Here is a 17,442-nt window from a genome sequence, read left to right on the forward strand (position 1 = left end):
CGTAGGTATAGCATAGTGTAGTACACTCATTCCACCATGCCACCACCATCGACCAGAGCATCAGTCCTCCGACTTCTCAACCTCACCTCAAACCAGGGTTGCAGGGGATGTGGGCGAACCCACTCTGCTCTCGATCATCATTCGCATGGACATGGGCACAAGGGAGTAAGAGGAATGGCTACTCCGGTGGAGAAGGCTACAGGCGGTCCACCACCTGGTAATACAGATTATGCTTTTGAGGTGAGTCATGCATCCCAGCAATACCTCAACACTTCAGTGAACATCAAGCACGATGCACTGTATGTTGACCATTAATTGCTGCTCTTCTTTCATAGATGGCGGCTTCAACACTTCGATTCGGACCCCACGCGACCCGCGAAGTAGGCATGGACCTATCCAACATGATCAAGCAGCTTCCAGCGATGGACCGATCAAACGCCAAAATCGGTATTTTCACCGATCCGAATGTCGTCAAATTACCAGTTATGGAGGTGGTCGAAGAGAGTTTGATGAGAGAGGGCTTGAATTGGGTGGTCTGGGAGAATTGCTCGGTGGAACCTACGGATAAGTCATGGCAGGTGAGTTGACGATCTGTCGATATGTGATGCATTCCGGCACGAACGTCCGGGGTGACCGGAGGGTGGTTTAGTTGAAGTGGTGTCGACCAATTTCGAATGACGCTGACTCTAACTTTAACCCCTCATAGGAAGCAATCGATTTCTCCCGTTCATCCCATATCACCCACTTTTTAGCTGTCGGAGGTGGATCATCAATGGATACAGCCAAGGCTGCCAACTTGTTCACCAACTATCCCGAATCAGATCTATACGAATTTATAAACGCTCCAATCGGGAAAGGTAAACCGATCGAGAAGAAACTGAGTCCTTTGATTGCTAGTGAGTCAGCTTTCAATCTCTCTAAATCGATTGGTAGTTCATCAAGCTGATATATTCTGGGTCATAGTACCAACTACAGCTGTAAGCTTTTTAGCGCATTCTTATAGGTCAAAGACGGTGAAAAAGCTTACAATATGATATTTTATAGGGTACCGGATCAGAAACTACAGGGACTGCCATCCTCGATATTCCATCTAGACAATTTAAAACGGGTATAGCATCCAGAGCACTGAAACCCACTTTGGGTATCGTAGATTTGAATAATACTGCTACTTGTCCTAAGGAAGTGGCTATAGCTGCTGGATTGGACGTGTTGTTCCATTCCCTCGAGAGTGAGTTTGAGCGACCATTTTTCGTCCATTCTCTATTCGCTGTGTTTTGTATATACAAGGATGAGCTCTAGCTAATTTTAAATCACGTTCAGGTTGGACAGCTGTTCCGTACAACGAACGAACACCGAGACCTGCCAATCCAATAAACAGACGTGAGTAATTGTATACACTTGCGACACGATATTGCACTGTGTCAGACCTGATATGAGGTATTCTATGCAGCCGCATACCAAGGATCAAACCCAATCTCAGATATCTTCTCTCGATGGGCATTGGAGACCACCATCAAGTACCTTCCTAGAATCGCCAAGGATCCATACGGAGATGAAGAAGCTAGAGCTCAGATGTTGTTAGCGGCTAGTACAGCAGGCATTGGATTTGGTAATGCCGGTGTACACATGTGTGTGAGTAAAAACACCGTTCCTTCTCTGCCTGTTTCAAAGCAGATTTGATCCTTTTTCAAGGTTGTATGCTAACGATTATATATGCAGCACGCATTCTCATACCCAATCTCATCACTTAACAAAGGTCGACCTACCAATCTCCAATACCATCATCCATCTTACTCGCCCAAGATACCCCTCATCCCCCACGGTGTTGCTGTATCTCTGACCGCACCGGCCGTATTCGAATTTACCGCTCCATCTTCACCCAAGCGTCATCGTGAAGCGTTAGAAGTCTTTTTAGGTAAAAAGCGATCACACGAGGCTGGGAATGTCAAAGATGAAGATCTGGGTAAAGCGCTTAGTGAGGAGATTAAGAAGTTCTTGGACCTTGTGGAAGTTCCCAGAGGGTTGGAGAAAGTTGGTTACGGCTCTGGAGATATCACCAAGGTGAGTTCACCCGCTTCATTTGACTGAACCAGGATAAAGAAGACGATTTGCTAATTTTCTCATATTGTACTGTAGCTCGTGGAAGGTTGTTTACCTCAACGAAGAGTACTGGACCTCGCTCCGCTGTTAGCTAAAGATGATCTGGCTCTGGAGAAAGAACAATTAGCAGGAATCGTGGAAGGATCATTGAGATGGTAATGTCGGTCACGCTTGAAGTTATAACAGGAAACAAATGGATGGTTTGTATAGTATAGTCATGAAAGAGTATGAACAGTTGATCTATGCATTGTGAATACGTATATTGACTGAAATGAATCGACCTGGTAAGTCTGATGAATAACGGTTCAACACAATTGTTGCTAACTGACTACGCGTTCTAACATCGACGTATCACATGCATACATGCTTAGACTGTAATTACCGAGACATCACTGTCGACTTCCTTCAGCCACGCTCAGAAAGCGGTTCGACCGGTCTTGACAGTTTTAAGTACTCCGGCCTACGATAACATTGAATTGTATCAGCATATTGATAGTCTACTGTATACCTTATGTGCTTTTTATACTTACCTTGTTGAGCTTATCAATGATCTCTAGCAATACAAAGCTACGAAACAATACGTCAGTCACGATCGCAGCGGTAAACCAGGATCTATTCGGACAGCAGTAGGCTGATCCTGACTTACTCGCTTCCTGGATATCCAATGATACTCATACCCAGTGGTTGCATCTCCTCTTGATCCGAAACCAAAGATTTAAAAGGGACTTGACCGAAGGGAACGACGTAGCGTGGACATCCAGCTATTGATGCAGGATGTGTTGGGCTGATGGGGCTTATGTGATGATGACAACTCAATTCAGTTTCACTTCCACTCTGTTGGGTCACCGTTAGTGACTCACTTCTTCCTTGTTGATAATGGTTCTCTGTGCGAGTTCATCTTACTTTCTCTATAGAGAGGTAATCGATCGATATTTGTACTTCAGTCAAGCTATACATTATCCATCAAACAAAGAATAAAACAATCAGTGAATGGGATTCTCAACTTTGTTGTACTGATACTGAATCGATAATCCTCAAAATCAAAGGAAAAATTGTCGGATGAAGGAAAAGTCCAGTCTTATGGTGATATCGCAATATCGTAAATCTACTTACATCGTCCTGGTAATTGAGTCATCATCAGATCCAATCAAATTCCTAAACTTCCTAGCTGATTTATCCCATTTCTCCCTCATCGTTTCCAAATCACCAAACGAATAATGTTCGGTCGATTTCCAGTTTTCTTGAATATGATATGCAACAGGTGGGAATCTACCTTGATTTTGAGACTTGTAAGTATCAATAAATGTTCTAGACCATTTTTGGTGGTACTGTAATCTATAGATAAATAGGATGATCACAGTCCAGTACGTCAGTCGAACTCGAACGAGCGGAGTCCAGTCTAAAGACCTTGCTTTGCCTGATAGTGTGGAAAAGGTACTAGACTTACTCTTCTCCTACTTTTGCGAATTCCGCAATAGACATCAAACCACCAACTCTCTCAGAAGTCTTCTTAATACCGATCCATTCGACTTTCATTCCCAATACATTCTGAAGAGAAGAGATGAAGTTGTGTATCAACTTTCGGTTAGAAGGGATCACTTCGAAATCGTCTATTGGGATCTGAACGATTTTAGGTAAAGTTTTGTGTGGTTTGATCAATTTGGAATTACTGTACCTGCAACATGGAGTTTCGAATAGTCAGCTCCGAGAGACAAACTATTCTCAGTAAGGTCACGTTATCCTGTATCTTCAAACAATGAGTTCGACAGGATCTTAATCGAGGATAGCACAATACAGTACAGCAGAAGCATGGTGCTTTTTTCGGTTCAAGTTGGCAAGTTGGCAACTTACCAAGTCTCCAAGACCCATTTCATCATTACCGGATCCCTAGCGAGTACACCCACTGTGTCGGACCATTCACTTAGTGGCAAGACTCCATCGAGAGGGAGGACGCCCATAGTTGGCTACATTACATCCATGTTGGACAGGAAAATAGCTTTATAGTGTTAATTTAGCACTGTCGGGACATACCTTATTACCGTATAGTCCTACGATAGATGCTGGATGTCTGATCGAACCTGCGGTAAATTATCGAGTAGTCATTGTAAGATGGACGTAAACTCGACTTAGTCACTGTGATAAGTGTCATGGACTCAACGGTTGAGAATACTGACCACCGGTATCTGATCCTACCGACATGTCCAACCAATGGTAACTTGCCATCGAACTAGCTGAACCGGATGAGGTCCCACTAACAGATTGGTATCCGTCACCTCGGGGTGAATATGGACTACGAGCAATCGAAAAAGACAAGATGCGCTTCTGTAAATTTGTGCTCTGCGATCAACCACAAACGGGAGATGGTAGGTGGAACTTACTATAGAATATCAGGTGATTGTTCGATCTACATATCATTCAGTAAACCCAACCCAAACCAATCTATCAACCCTCCTATCACCATTTACGATAATCAGAAAAGTGACTCACGCTATTCCCCGTGACGGCAAATCTATCAAGGCATATGTTAAACATCGTCTTGTTGGTAAGTATTTCTTCGCTCTATACTAACCTAGACTCTGAAACCATTACTCACTGATTAGTTTTGACCTTTCCTACAATCACTGCTCCTTCCTCTAACAATCGTCGAACCCAAGAAGCAGTCTCCTGCACGTCTCCGCGCATTTCCAAATATACTTTACTTCCTGCTCCGGTTGGTATACCCTTGATATCAAATACGTCTAACCCATAATGCACATCACATATCCATCAGTTCTCTGCCTCGAGATATTATTATACCACTGTATACGAATCAAAGGAAAGGGAATTTAATTTGGATAGGGAGGAACATACCGTTAACTGAAAGTCTATATCCCTTGAGTTTTCCAACACTTCCCCAACCATACAATCTGGACGGTACAGGAACGAGAGTTCTTCCTTTATCGTCGGTCTTATTCAACGTCTTATACGTCCCTTGATCATCCAGGGGATAAATACCATTGACGAACGCATGGGAAGTATCGGGGTATAATCGATAGACAGGATAAAAGTCGAAGGTGTCTATTTGCTGTTTTACTAGATATGGTCCTGCAATTATTTTTAGTTCCGATGTGGATATTGAGCTGATTATGAGTGGATCTGAATGGTATCGTATATTTTGATCAAGGATCAAATGGGTCGATCCGACTTCTTCAAGCAAGTACGATAACGCCTCGTCTTGTATATCAATTTCGATTATTTGCCCACTGTCTTGAAAAGACGGAATCAGTAAGGTGGTCTTCAACCATTCTTTAGTAAGTACATCATCTTCACTCAAGTATGAGTTGATCGTATCCTCCAGGATGGATTTGGTGATTTGTCCATTGTCTGGAATGGGGATCCAAATTACCCAAAGAGGTTGGAATCCTTCTTTGTTGAGAATCAAAGAAGACTTAGGTAGATGGTAGAGGGGTTGATGGGTAGAGGAGAAATATTCGATATCACCCAAAGAGAACTACTCATAGGAAAAGAGATATTTCGTCAATGTAAGGGACGCTTTGCAGTGTATGTGCGTAATCTCACTTACGAATAACTCGGGATTGGGCTTGATTGCTATATTACTTACCTGATGATCTTCAATTTTGATTGTATTACTGGCCATGTTGGTAAATCAGGTGGTTTATGAAGAGCTTAACAATCTGTCGAATGTATGATCGGTATTGTATGAGTGAAATAAACTCTGGATGTTGCCTCTGCGAAGTACTGACAATAATGCGTTCTCTTAACCATTTTCATTCAGTACCGCCTTTGCATAGTACAATGGGGATCCTTTATCTTAGGAAACATGCTGACATCCTTTGTTCGATGATACCCTCTGCGATCTGGCTACATTTGCGGTTGGTATAAAGGAAAAGTCAAAATTCGGTTAGTGGTCTTTGCCTTAGCACAGTTCGGGTAACTATAATACAGTACTGTCACACAATTATCCTTTTTCACTTTCGTGGCATCTGTTTCTTGGATCATGTGAATCTTCTCCTACGGATGTTCAGCTTCGACTACGACTACCACGCACCCGTTGTTATAAAGCCTGTACTCCCAAGATACAGTGGATTCAGAGCCGAAGCACTACGACTTAATTTCAACGTCATTGCACAGCCTAAAGCCGCCACGCCACTGCGTAGAAGTTGTATTGACGTCCAGAATCCGTCACTAACATTGTCACAATCCATTAGATTGTAACATACATATCCAAGCCCACATGTACGACCACGATGATGGAACACTCATGCTCATCTGTTGACCATACTCTCTGTGAGACTGAGAGCACGCAAGTACATGGTACACCCAGCCATTATCTCTGGAATACTGACCATACTTAAGATCACGTGACCTCGCTATACAGTGGAGGAAAACAGAAAAGTTGTGTTCAATGGTGCTCTAGCTAGCTGTTGGGGCTAGGTATGGGATACAAGTCGATGATTGACCTGTTATTAATCACCTGTATCTACCCTCTCAGATCCGTAAGAGCACCAGCACCCCAGGCAAGATGTCAGATCTCATCGAATCAGACCCCAAGCAATCCCTCGCCTCTCTCATATCATCTCTATCAAATGTTGAAAATAGCTTAGAATCCTTATTAGCAGATCAGAATCAAGCTGGACCATCAACATGGTCGGACAAGTTGGAGAAGCTTTCAATGATGGATAGAGCGAAGATGGATGTGTTGGTTTCGTACACTGTCAACGACTTGATATGGAGTAAGTACATCTTGCGATTGTGGTCTCAATTGAAGAAAAACACGAAGGGGTTCAATGCTCATACGTATATGTCATGAATTGAATAGTATATTTGAAGTTGAAAGGTGTTGACCCTGAGAAGCATGAAGTGACGGCTGAACTTGTAAGTGATCACCATCCATACTCTCATATCTCATTCGCTATTTGAGAATAGATCATAGGATATTACTCATCTTTATTCATTGTAGGATCGCATAAAGACTTATTATACCAAAATCAAATCTATCGAAGAACCCGAAACTCGTAAGTACACCATCACTATCTCATCTCGACCCTTTTACCTATTCAAACTCCTTTATATTAAACAGTGTATCTGCCCCTAATGCTAATCACACCATGCTTTTAGGCCGTAACCGCATAGATTCCGATGCCGCTCATCGATTCGTCAAATCCTCCATCCCCCGCTCACAGCATCTCCCACCTACCTCTGCTGCTCAACTGGCACAACAACAGGCGCAGAGTGCTATCGCCGAACAAGAAGAGGAAGAGTCGCTGAGGAGGTTAGGCAAAGCTTCGAGATTTAGGTTTATAGAGAAAGAAGGGCAGGAGACGATCATCCCTGGTCAAGATGCAGAGGAAGATAACGACGATGAGGATGAGGATGAGAACATGGAAGAGGACAGTGAAAGTATAGAAGAGCAAGGGGGATTGGATGCTGAGGAATTTTTGAAAGGCGTTGAGGAGGAGATGAAAGGTCAGTAATGGATTGAGAGTGGATCATCCTTATTCATTCATAGCACGAAGTCAAACCATATGGACTACTTCAGTCGTAGGAACTCGCATTCTCAGATATCTCACGACTGTTCCTATCATTATTCATTTCACGCAGATTATACCCAGTATAAATTGTATATACCAAACATGAACTTTATGTATGTATGATTGTAGATAACATATATGTTGCATAAACATTTTCTTTTCGGTAGTGTGACACGAAACGTGTTTGTTTTTCTTTCCTTGAATATGGAACCATGATGAACGGAATGAGTTTCTTGCCCTTTTTTAAATGAAGATGGTATCGAATTCTATTTTCAGAACAATAACTATGACTAACAACGACGAGAATAGTGATAAATCGAAAGAGTAGAATGTGATGTCTACCATAAAACTACAACGGAACAACGAATTTGAAAACACTACAACATCCGTTACTATATGATCCACACGACATCTGTCTCACCAGGAGAAAGTGGGAGTATGATCATTTTTTATTTTTTATTTATCTTTTGTCTGATAGATGAGACGAAATTTGTGATTTAGAATTGGCGATGATTGTTAACAGATTGTGATTGAATCTCTTGAACCGATCCTTGATTTGATCTTCCCCCATTGTTCTTCTTCCCTCAATTTCAGTCCATGTTTATCCTATCATTGATTCTTTTCATTGAGCCATCTCGCAAGCTCCACAATCACCACAAACGCTCCACATACTCCTTCGACCAGTTGTCGCATCGGGGTATTCGGACATCACCAATTTAGGGATAGACTTGCAGTGAGGTCCATGGATATTTCGTGCTTTCTCAATCTCACTTGCATTGGTAGGCAGAGGACCGTTATAGGAAGGTTGAAGTAAGCCATTCCTTGGTGCAGGCAATGATTGAGAGAAAGCTTGAGCAGCCAAAGGTGAGGTAGGTCTGAAGTTTGTGTTTGAAGGCAAGTGTTGATGGTGAGAGGAAAGTGAGGCGTTGGAGAAATGATGTGGGTTTGGATGAGGAGTAAGCGATGGATAGGCTGCTTGAATGGACAAGTACTTAATTAGCTTGTTGTTCTTCCATCACGACACAAGAAGGTCTTTCTAAGCTCACCTTTCATCTGGCTTGCCCCCATATCATCCATCATTTCCATCTCGTACTCCAACTCATCTTCTTCAGCTCCAGGTCCAAATAGGAACCCACCACTTCCACCTGATGAATAGACATAGTGATCGGTGTTGCTGGCATGAGATTGCTCTTGGTGAGAATGGGCATTTATACCTGAATGTCCCATAGCCATATGACAATCATTATCGTTGTCCATGTCCATATCTGTGTCCATCATTTGATCGTCGTCGGATGCAGAGTTGGAATGGTCTGTCATCAGCTCGGGGAGTTGGTACGAGTTTTGCATGGTGGGTGAGCGGACTCTCATGTGCTAACAGTGAGAATACATATCAGCGTATGCATAAAAAGCATTATAAGAGTAATGCATGAAAGGTGAAGCACCAGAAAGAAGACTGAGGACTTGAGTGTGAAGGATAAAGGAAGGATGGTGGGGTAGAGTACTACTCACCTTGGAAGCCTCTTCCTCGTCCATACCCCAGGACATCCTCTTCCTCTTCACCTTGAAGCTCGAGCTCGAGGGCATGGCGTTGTTGTTTTGATTGTTAGAGCTGAATAGAGCGAATGGTGCGTGGGTCATTTTTATATTGATGCCTATTGAGGAATGTGTTGTGTATGGTATGTCAATTGGATTGAATTGATTTTGTCGTGTGGTGGTGTGGTGTTCCTATTTAAATGAGATATTCAGGAGTAAAGAAGAAAGAAAGAGAGAAAAGTAAAGTAAAGATCAAGACGCGACGAGTGAAAATTAAAAAAGACGGTCTGTGTGGTAGGATATATATATATATGTTCCGGGACATGCCACGTGGATTAGAGGTCGATGGCTTGACTGGAGTTGACTAATCCGGAAGAAAAGAAAAGAAAAGAGGTCCGACGTCATACCAACCACTGTCAGTCCGAGATCAACCGCATACCCGCAGGGGAAGAGGGTGAAAGGACGGTGCGGAGATTGAATGCCTAGCGTAAGAGATCACGAGACCTCAGGGTAAAAGAGTTCGGAGATATCTAAGACATCCTTTGATCCTTTCCGGTTCGGTTCTCCGAAGGAAAAGAGGGCAAGTGAAGGTCGTTACCATTTCTGGAAAGAGGTCAAAAGTGAGTAGCATAAATACAGAAAACAGAACCTCCGTACAGAAGGAATTGCTTCGAAACAGCGCAGCGAAGACAGATTTTCGCATGCATAATTCTCTACTTACTCCCTGTTCTGCGAAAATTAGTCTCGGATACATATGATATACGATCTGTTCCATCACGGTATCACCTGGGATTATGTGTTGAAGTATCTAGCATTACTGTACAACACATGATTCATGTAGCTTGTTCTCTTCGTGAAACATAGAATGACACGAATCTCTTCTATTCTCCCTTGGACTTGATTCAGAACTCATCGAAGAATGAGATATTGCTCCTGTGATTACACCACTCGCATCTTTTTCGTCCGTCGCTTTCGCTTTTGTCGTTGGGGAGGAATCGGAATTCGTTGGAGAGATACTTACATATGATGGGTTTGCGTCGTTTTTGAGAGACATAAGGATGATCATTTGAGAACCTGGAAGTATGACGGGCATTGTATCTCGGACAAGGTATGAGTACGTGAGTGGTGATTGACTATGTTGGGTGTCAGGGGGACCAGGAAATTGAGATGTTGATTATAGACTGATATTTGAGAATGAGGAATCCTCTTGAGGAGATATATCAGACTAATTGATATAGTGCGAATGAATTGTCCCTTCCATGTGAACATTGAAGGCATAACGATCGTAAGTAGTTTTGTCATTGGAAAGAAAGAATTGTTGCCAAAGGAACGAAAGGAAATTACCTGTCGTAGACTTAAAACATGGCAAGCACTACTAGAGCGTCATAGTGATTGCACAAATTCAGTTGGGTCAAAGGATACGGTACTTGACATTATGTCATGAGTTGTGATGTTAACAAATCTCAAGCTGAGAGGGTGATTTGGCATGAACAGGTACATGACCAAGACTCGCAATTTGATACATCTAATTCTATCGCATTGGATCATGAGAGATCAGTTGTCTTCGGTCCGAGGGGGTAGCCTTACAATGGCCAGAATGAGGATGCGGAGGGTGGTGGGCATATCCAGGTGGGAGTCTGTTCTCCAAGCCCACCTATTCTTCTGTATGCAAAATCTACATCGGCATGATGTCCGCTCCAAGGGGTTCTTTCGGGTGTGTTGTGGGGGAGTCCAAGGGTTCATGAGAGGATGAGGGGTTTATCCAGTTCGCCACCACTTCAGCTACCAGTTCCGAGTTTTCTTGTGCTGTAGATGACCAGAACAGGGTTAGCATATTGAAAGATCAGAGAATGACAGTGGAATTGTAATCCAAAGAAACGACAACAGGTCGGTAGAAGTAGCGAGACTTACTCAAACAGAAAGCATGCGGTACCCCATCCAACACCCTCACTCTATCACCCTCTTCTCCACCCAATGCATCTTGTACCAACGGCCCATCTTTACCCACCCAGCCATCTAGATTTCCTTTTGCCCATATCCCGAATAACCCTCCCCGCTGATCTTGTACATTCTGCGATCGATACCACTCTATATCTAGATCTCGGATCAGGTCCATCTCCGATCGCGAGAGGTGTAAGACATGTCTGATGATCTCCGGAGAGTTGACCAGGGAGATGGATGTGGGTGGTAAGGATGTATAAGGCAGAATGGGTCGGACGAGAGGTGAGAGAAGGGGAAGTAGAGGTTTGAAGGGTCTGTGGAATATTGGCTACCAATCCCAATTCATACTGTCAGCTGGCCTACCAATCGACATAGCTTTACAAGCTGATCAAGAGCACAAAGAATATATCGTGAGATGGTTAAAAGAATAACCACCACTCACCCATAAAGTCCATCCATTCCACGTATTACTTATCCACCCCAAAGTCGGAAACAACAAATACCCACTCTGCACAGGCCATTCAACTGGATTCGAACTCGTGTTGAGCGATTTCATTACTTCGCATGATAACCATGCACCGACCGAATGACCCATCAAGCTCAATTTGGGATTTCCACCGATTTTGCCATTTTCGCTTGACCAGTCGTCCAAGTATTTCCGAAGGGATTGGACCAGTTCGATTTTGCTTTCTAACTGCAGAGGAAGGTCAAATGGTTCTTTTGGACCGGGGATGATAGTGGAGTGACCTATGTGAGATGTAGCTAGGATAGCGTGAGAGGGAGGGAGGAGGGAATGAAGGTGGGTGAGAAAGGGAGGGTAGTAGCCCAACAAACCGGGATTACCTGTGTAGGATGCTTATCAGTGGTGTGCGCTACAGTGAAAGATATCAAGAGCTCACCTAGGATGAAAAGTGTGAGATGTTCAGGTGGTGATTCGCATCCTCTTTTGGCAGGCCAGTAGTTCAACTCTACTTGCCCGCTTTCGCTTTCGAACGAACATGCCAAAGGGAGTGAGCTCGTGTGAGGTGGTTGTCGGAGAAAAGCGAGCTGCTCGTGCATTCTGGAGATGGGTCTGCTCTGTGTGAGACGTTTGATCCAGTGTCATTGACCTCTCAGCATTGTGCGGTAACTACAAGACTATCTCTGCTGACTGGACGTGACATGATGGAGGATGATGGTGATGGTGATGGTGATGATTGCGATAGTGAGGTGGTGATCCGTGCGTGGTTGACGTCAACCCGGCAAGTTTTTCCCGATTGACGCGTGAAAAGTTGGAACATCAATCACTACTTCTCCACGCGTTGATCTCTATCTGTCGACACAGTAAATTCACTTGATCGTATTGGCCACTTTGTTTTATTGTTCAACTCTCATTCTACCTCCAACGACATACTCGGACAGCAAGGTAGTACGGCGATCCTCAATATAATCAGGTAAATTGGGTTATCATGGACGTTGAGGACGAATCAGTCTCGATACCTTCCAAACGATCCTCTCCCGATCTATTCTTCCCAGTGTCCGACTCGGAAGAAGAGGAAGATGTCATTACGGCTTCAGGAGCGCTAGCAGGACCTTCTTCGTCGGCTATCAATCCTCCTTCAACCGCTACTTCCTCGAGAGCGAACGGTAACGATGGTAATCATGTTAAATCCAAGCAATCTCAAGAGGTATTCGGCTCGCAGAACAGTGACGACGTAATCGCAATAGACGATGTTAAGCCTTCCAATGGGGCAGGACCTTCCAAGATCAAGCGAGCACTCTCTTCCACCCCGCCTATACCATCTTCCTTCATACCGACCGGTTTTGAACAAGGATACTTGGGTGAATTCGTTTGTGAAGGATGGAGTCTATCGAAAGGCAAAGGATACTGTTCACCAGGAAGTAAAGTAATTTTTGAACGACCTAAACCTAAAGCTCAAGTAGAAGATAGTAAAAGCAGTATCAGGGATACGAAGGGTCCGGCGAGACTGGTTAATGGGAAAGTGGTGGGTGCGAAAGGGAAGAGTATTGGTGGGAAGCAGGTGACACTAGGGTCGATGATGAGTAAAAGAAATACTCCGGCTGTAAGTCAAGTCAGCTGCATATTGTAAAGTGAATGGAAGGGCTGACACGGGAACGGTGATTTAGCCACCCAAGAAGTCAAATGCTAAGCCGGTGGTGGATTCGATTATCAGATTTAGGAATGATCGTGGATTTGGTGAGCTAAAGGGATAGATTGGGTTGATCTTTTAGCTGACAACTCCACCTTTTCATCCTTCAGAGGGTAAGTCACGTCAAATGATATAAGCCAGGAATGTGAGGGAGTTGGCTCATCGTCTCTTTCATCAGTCGGAAGGTTATCGGTTCAGGAAGCGGGGTTCCTAACTCATCTCCTCGATACTGGCGTTAGTGAGTCAATTCAAACCTTATCAATATTCTCGGCAAACCCAATTGACCACCATATCATCCAGTCGAGCTCTCAGGACATGTGATCGACTGTCCACAAAGTCTTTCAACTGGAAGTACAATCCTTCTCAACGTCAAGGTATTCCTTGCTCGCAAAGCTTTCCAGAATGTGGAGAAGAAGGACGAGCGGAAGGAAGAGGGCACATTCTGGCAGGAGCAAAAGGAAACTACAGAGGAAGAAGCTATGAGGAAAAGGAAAGATGCTTTGGGCGCTTTATTCAGTGAGCTGCTCGTATGCAGGACCTGCCTCAACTTGCAATAACAGCTCACAATTTCTGATGTGCAGGTCGCATCGGCGTCAAACCCCTCCGTTCGAATGCTTTACTTCTAGCACAGAAAAAGAATGGGGCAGCGGTCATCAATGAGACTTCCTTGCAACATTTCTCAGATTCACCTAAACCCAAGCGAAGTCCTAGTCCGTCGAAGGGAAGCAATGGTACTGCGTCTGAGAAGGGTAAAGGGAAAGCTTCAGCGGCTACTAGTGATAATGAGGAGGAGGAGGATGAAGATAGTGGTGATGAGGCTGAGAAGCTGGATGAAAAACAAATGAATGAGATTGATGCTATCTACGCAAAGTGAGTCATAGCTACAACTTAGGAAGCATATTCGCGATCGGATAGCTGACTAAGAAAGATGCGTATACTACTCAGAGCTCAACAAGGGGACAATCGATTAGAAGAGACTGATCCTCCCGATACGTTCCTATATACCCTCAGACCTTATCAAAAACAAGCCCTGACGTGGATGAGCGCTAGAGAAAAGGGTGATGAGAGTATAAGGGATAATCATACTTTACATCCATTATGGGAAGAGTAAGTGTCTCAAGTCAACCTAAGGATCTCAGGTAGCTGCCTTTGCTTATCGATGATGCGTAGATATGCTTTCGAGAAGGAACACGTTGAAGGTCAACCGATCGAGATAGAAGATGAAGACGATTTCGTCGATCCGAGTCGAAAATTCTACTGGAACCCTTATAGTGGGGAATTGAGCTTGACCTTTCCTACGTCAAATACTAAAGCTAAAGGTGGTATACTGGCTGATGCGATGGGTAGGCTTGTCTATTATCCGGAACGAGATGACTGGAATCGCTAAAGCGTTTTTGTCCCGATAGGTATGGGTAAAACCTGTATGATGGCTTCACTCATTCATACCAACATTGACGCGGATATTTCATCTACACCACCTCCAAATGCTACCGAAGATGAAGAACCTGTATCTAAACGACCCAAGTTCAAGCAAGTCACGTTATCCAATCAATGGAGAGCTATACCTACCGTACCTAAAGCTACCAACGTCAATCTACCCAGAGGTACATTGGTAGTCTGCCCCGTATCATTAGCTTCGCAATGGCACGACGAGCTCGGTAAAATGTCAGAAAAGGGAACTATCACGTCTTTCATGTGGTATGGAAATGATCGAATCGATATCGATAGATTACTCTCACAAGAAGGTAAAAAGAAGGTAGATGTAGTTATCACTTCTTATGGGACATTGGCGAGTGAATATCAAAAATGGAAGAAGAACAAGGATAAACCGACTTACGAGGGTGGCAATCTATACGACCGTGAGTTTAGCTGTTTTGTACCTGGAATTATCTACAACAGGGTGGAGTAGCTGATTAATATGTATCGTCATAGACGAGTTTTTGCGGATTGTACTAGATGAAGCTCATAACATAAAAAACCGCACAGCTCAAGTGTCGAAAGCGTGTTACGAATTGAAAGGTCAGAGAAGATGGGCTTTGACTGGTACACCTATTGTCAATAGACTGGATGATTTGTATTCACTATTGTAAGCTCATTACGTATCTCTAGGACCAAGCGCTAGCTGACAATCTCATAGACATTTCCTTCGATTGGAGCCCTGGGGACATTATTCCTTCTTCCGAAGGTGAGCTAAAACACTGGTGTTGAGTACATTTATTCAGCTGACGATGTCATTGTAGTTTCGTTACCATTCCATTCTTGAACCAAGATCCGAAAGCTCTAAATGTTGTACAATACATCTTGGAATCATGTCTGCTTCGACGTGAGAAGACAATGAGGGATAAAGACGGGAAGCTGATTGTTGATCTGCCACCGAAGACTGTCAGTTAGGTTGTGTGATAGACTGGTGAATGGTAGTTTTAGCTGACGTATGAATCTACAGATCGACATACAAGTCTTAGACTTCTCCAGACCTGAAAGACAGATATACAAACATCTCGAAGACCGTGCTAAGAGGCGATTCATCCAGCTGGATGCTGAGGGAAGAGCAATGTCAAACTATACGTCTATCTTGGCAATGCTTATGAAGTGAGTCGACTCTCCTTCTTGATGTCCGATTCTGAAAAAGACACTCATGAGCTTCCAACTCGCAGACTTCGGCAATGTGTCGATCACCCTTTGCTTGTACTTGGCAAATCGACAGAGGATGATGAATCTACCGAAAAACTCTTAGATGCCGACACGAGAGATGAGAAGAATAATCTCAAAGATCTAATCGCTCTGTATGCTGGAGGCGCTAAATCCAAAGTAAACGATGGAGGAGAGGAAGAAGAGGTGGATCATGCTTTTGCTGAGAAAGTATTGAAGGAACTAGGTGAACAAGAGACTACACCTATATGCGATATCTGCTCGAATGAGATGTTCGATGAGGTTCTGTTGCCTTGTTATCATCGATGGTGAGTTGCTCTTCACAAGCTCTTCTCTGTGTTGCTATAATTTCGTGGTCATTGACATTGATTTACATGTATTTTACTTCAGCTGCCAAGACTGTATAGTCAACTGGATTGGAACATGCGAAGATCAAAACAAACCCGCCTTATGTCCATCCTGCTCGAAAGGTCCCATCAAGATATCAGACTTGAGATCGATCCAACGTAAGCGCAAAAGAGTCAATCCATTGACCGGTACACACGAAGCAGGAGAACCGGGTGTGACCCTTGGAAAGGTGAATCTGGTCCAGAGTACGAAATTGAGAGCGTTAGTTAGGAAACTAGACTTGATGAGGCAGGAAGATCCAGAAGTGAAGACTTTGGTGTTCAGTCAATTCACTTCGTTCTTGGGTATGTCAGCTTTCTGTTCCGTCTTTCGCCCTACGACAGAATGAAGATCAAGCTGATTGTGCGATTATTGTAGATCTGATCGAGACTACTTTGACTAAAGAAGGCATCAAATGGCTGTGAGTCTTTGTTCAGCTTGACATTGCGATCCGCACGGGCAGAAATAGCTGAGATCTTGCCGGTAGCCGATTTGACGGATCCATGTCCCAAGCTCAACGAGCTGCCACGATTGAAGAGTTTGGTAAAAAGACCAAAGAACCTCTGGTATTGTTGATTTCTTTGAAAGCTGGTGGAGTGGGATTGAACTTGACTATGGCTAATCGTGAGTGTATCCTGCAAGGATAGGGACATCTGACTGACGTTCTATTTTGCTATCTTAGACGTATTCATGATGGACACATGGTGGAACGAAGCTATCGAACAACAAGCTATAGACAGGGTACACCGATTAGGTCAGAATAAGCATGTTTACGTGACTAGGTATATCATCAAAGGAACGGTCGAAAAGCGAATCATGAAGATCCGTGAGTGCAACGATCCCAAGCTGTCTGCTAGGGTTCATTGGACTGATGGTCCCATCATTGGTGCACAAAACAGAAAGATCCAAGACTGCCTTAGTTAACGCGTCTTTATCCGGAGGAACTTCCAAGGACAAAGGTGCGAGTCTGGCGGATATCAAGAAGATTTTCGGTCTGGATGAGGATGATAGTGAAGATGAAGTGTACTAGATAGTCATCGGGATATATACTATTAGTCATCATCAAATATTGTTGTACAGCACTTGCATGTCACAAGATCTGGAGCGTTACTCATAGGTTGGGAACGCGGGTAAAGTGATGTACCAAAAGT

The 17,442-nt window shown here is 43.8% G+C and overlaps 6 protein-coding genes across 6 annotated transcripts; 3 read left to right on the plus strand and 3 right to left on the minus strand.

Annotated features, from left to right (window-relative positions):
- Positions 1–36: 36 nt before the first annotated feature.
- Positions 37–2,259, plus strand: V865_000915 (uncharacterized protein; the record flags this gene model as incomplete). The annotated part of the gene is made up of 9 exons (XM_066224743.1): positions 37–240; positions 336–578; positions 707–896; positions 964–977; positions 1,045–1,228; positions 1,321–1,380; positions 1,451–1,632; positions 1,720–2,061; positions 2,137–2,259. 9 exons carry the CDS (start codon positions 37–39, stop codon positions 2,257–2,259), a joined length of 1,542 nt encoding a protein of 513 aa, XP_066080840.1.
- Positions 2,260–2,515: 256 nt separating this feature from the next.
- V865_000916 (uncharacterized protein) lies at positions 2,516–5,737 on the minus strand (the record flags this gene model as incomplete). Its single annotated transcript, XM_066224744.1, has 14 exons — positions 2,516–2,560; positions 2,631–2,667; positions 2,747–2,893; positions 2,961–3,008; positions 3,214–3,435; positions 3,548–3,775; positions 3,952–4,064; positions 4,132–4,178; positions 4,275–4,390; positions 4,479–4,504; positions 4,588–4,609; positions 4,694–4,838; positions 4,951–5,590; positions 5,663–5,737. 14 exons carry the CDS (start codon positions 5,735–5,737, stop codon positions 2,516–2,518), a joined length of 1,911 nt encoding a protein of 636 aa, XP_066080841.1.
- Positions 5,738–6,622: 885 nt separating this feature from the next.
- On the plus strand, positions 6,623–7,574 carry V865_000917 (uncharacterized protein; the record flags this gene model as incomplete). Its single annotated transcript, XM_066224745.1, has 4 exons — positions 6,623–6,833; positions 6,920–6,975; positions 7,061–7,115; positions 7,219–7,574. 4 exons carry the CDS (start codon positions 6,623–6,625, stop codon positions 7,572–7,574), a joined length of 678 nt encoding a protein of 225 aa, XP_066080842.1.
- Positions 7,575–8,253: 679 nt separating this feature from the next.
- V865_000918 (uncharacterized protein) lies at positions 8,254–9,269 on the minus strand (the record flags this gene model as incomplete). The annotated part of the gene is made up of 3 exons (XM_066224746.1): positions 8,254–8,603; positions 8,678–9,002; positions 9,141–9,269. 3 exons carry the CDS (start codon positions 9,267–9,269, stop codon positions 8,254–8,256), a joined length of 804 nt encoding a protein of 267 aa, XP_066080843.1.
- Positions 9,270–10,839: 1,570 nt separating this feature from the next.
- Positions 10,840–12,164, minus strand: V865_000919 (uncharacterized protein; the record flags this gene model as incomplete). Its single annotated transcript, XM_066224747.1, has 4 exons — positions 10,840–10,970; positions 11,076–11,433; positions 11,548–11,948; positions 12,005–12,164. The coding sequence occupies 4 exons, from the start codon at positions 12,162–12,164 to the stop codon at positions 10,840–10,842; spliced, it is 1,050 nt and encodes a 349-aa protein (XP_066080844.1).
- Positions 12,165–12,553: 389 nt separating this feature from the next.
- Positions 12,554–17,321, plus strand: V865_000920 (uncharacterized protein; the record flags this gene model as incomplete). The annotated part of the gene is made up of 18 exons (XM_066224748.1): positions 12,554–13,168; positions 13,233–13,302; positions 13,434–13,493; positions 13,556–13,771; positions 13,837–14,125; positions 14,201–14,362; positions 14,426–14,598; positions 14,662–15,114; positions 15,188–15,341; positions 15,393–15,440; positions 15,496–15,637; positions 15,699–15,844; positions 15,910–16,212; positions 16,295–16,596; positions 16,670–16,712; positions 16,779–16,915; positions 16,974–17,117; positions 17,191–17,321. 18 exons carry the CDS (start codon positions 12,554–12,556, stop codon positions 17,319–17,321), a joined length of 3,588 nt encoding a protein of 1,195 aa, XP_066080845.1.
- Between the last annotated feature and the right edge of the window lie 121 nt (positions 17,322–17,442).

Source organism: Kwoniella europaea, chromosome 1, assembly GCF_036810445.1.
Source record: "Kwoniella europaea PYCC6329 chromosome 1, complete sequence".
Classification (NCBI taxonomy): Eukaryota; Fungi; Basidiomycota; class Tremellomycetes; order Tremellales; family Cryptococcaceae; genus Kwoniella; species Kwoniella europaea.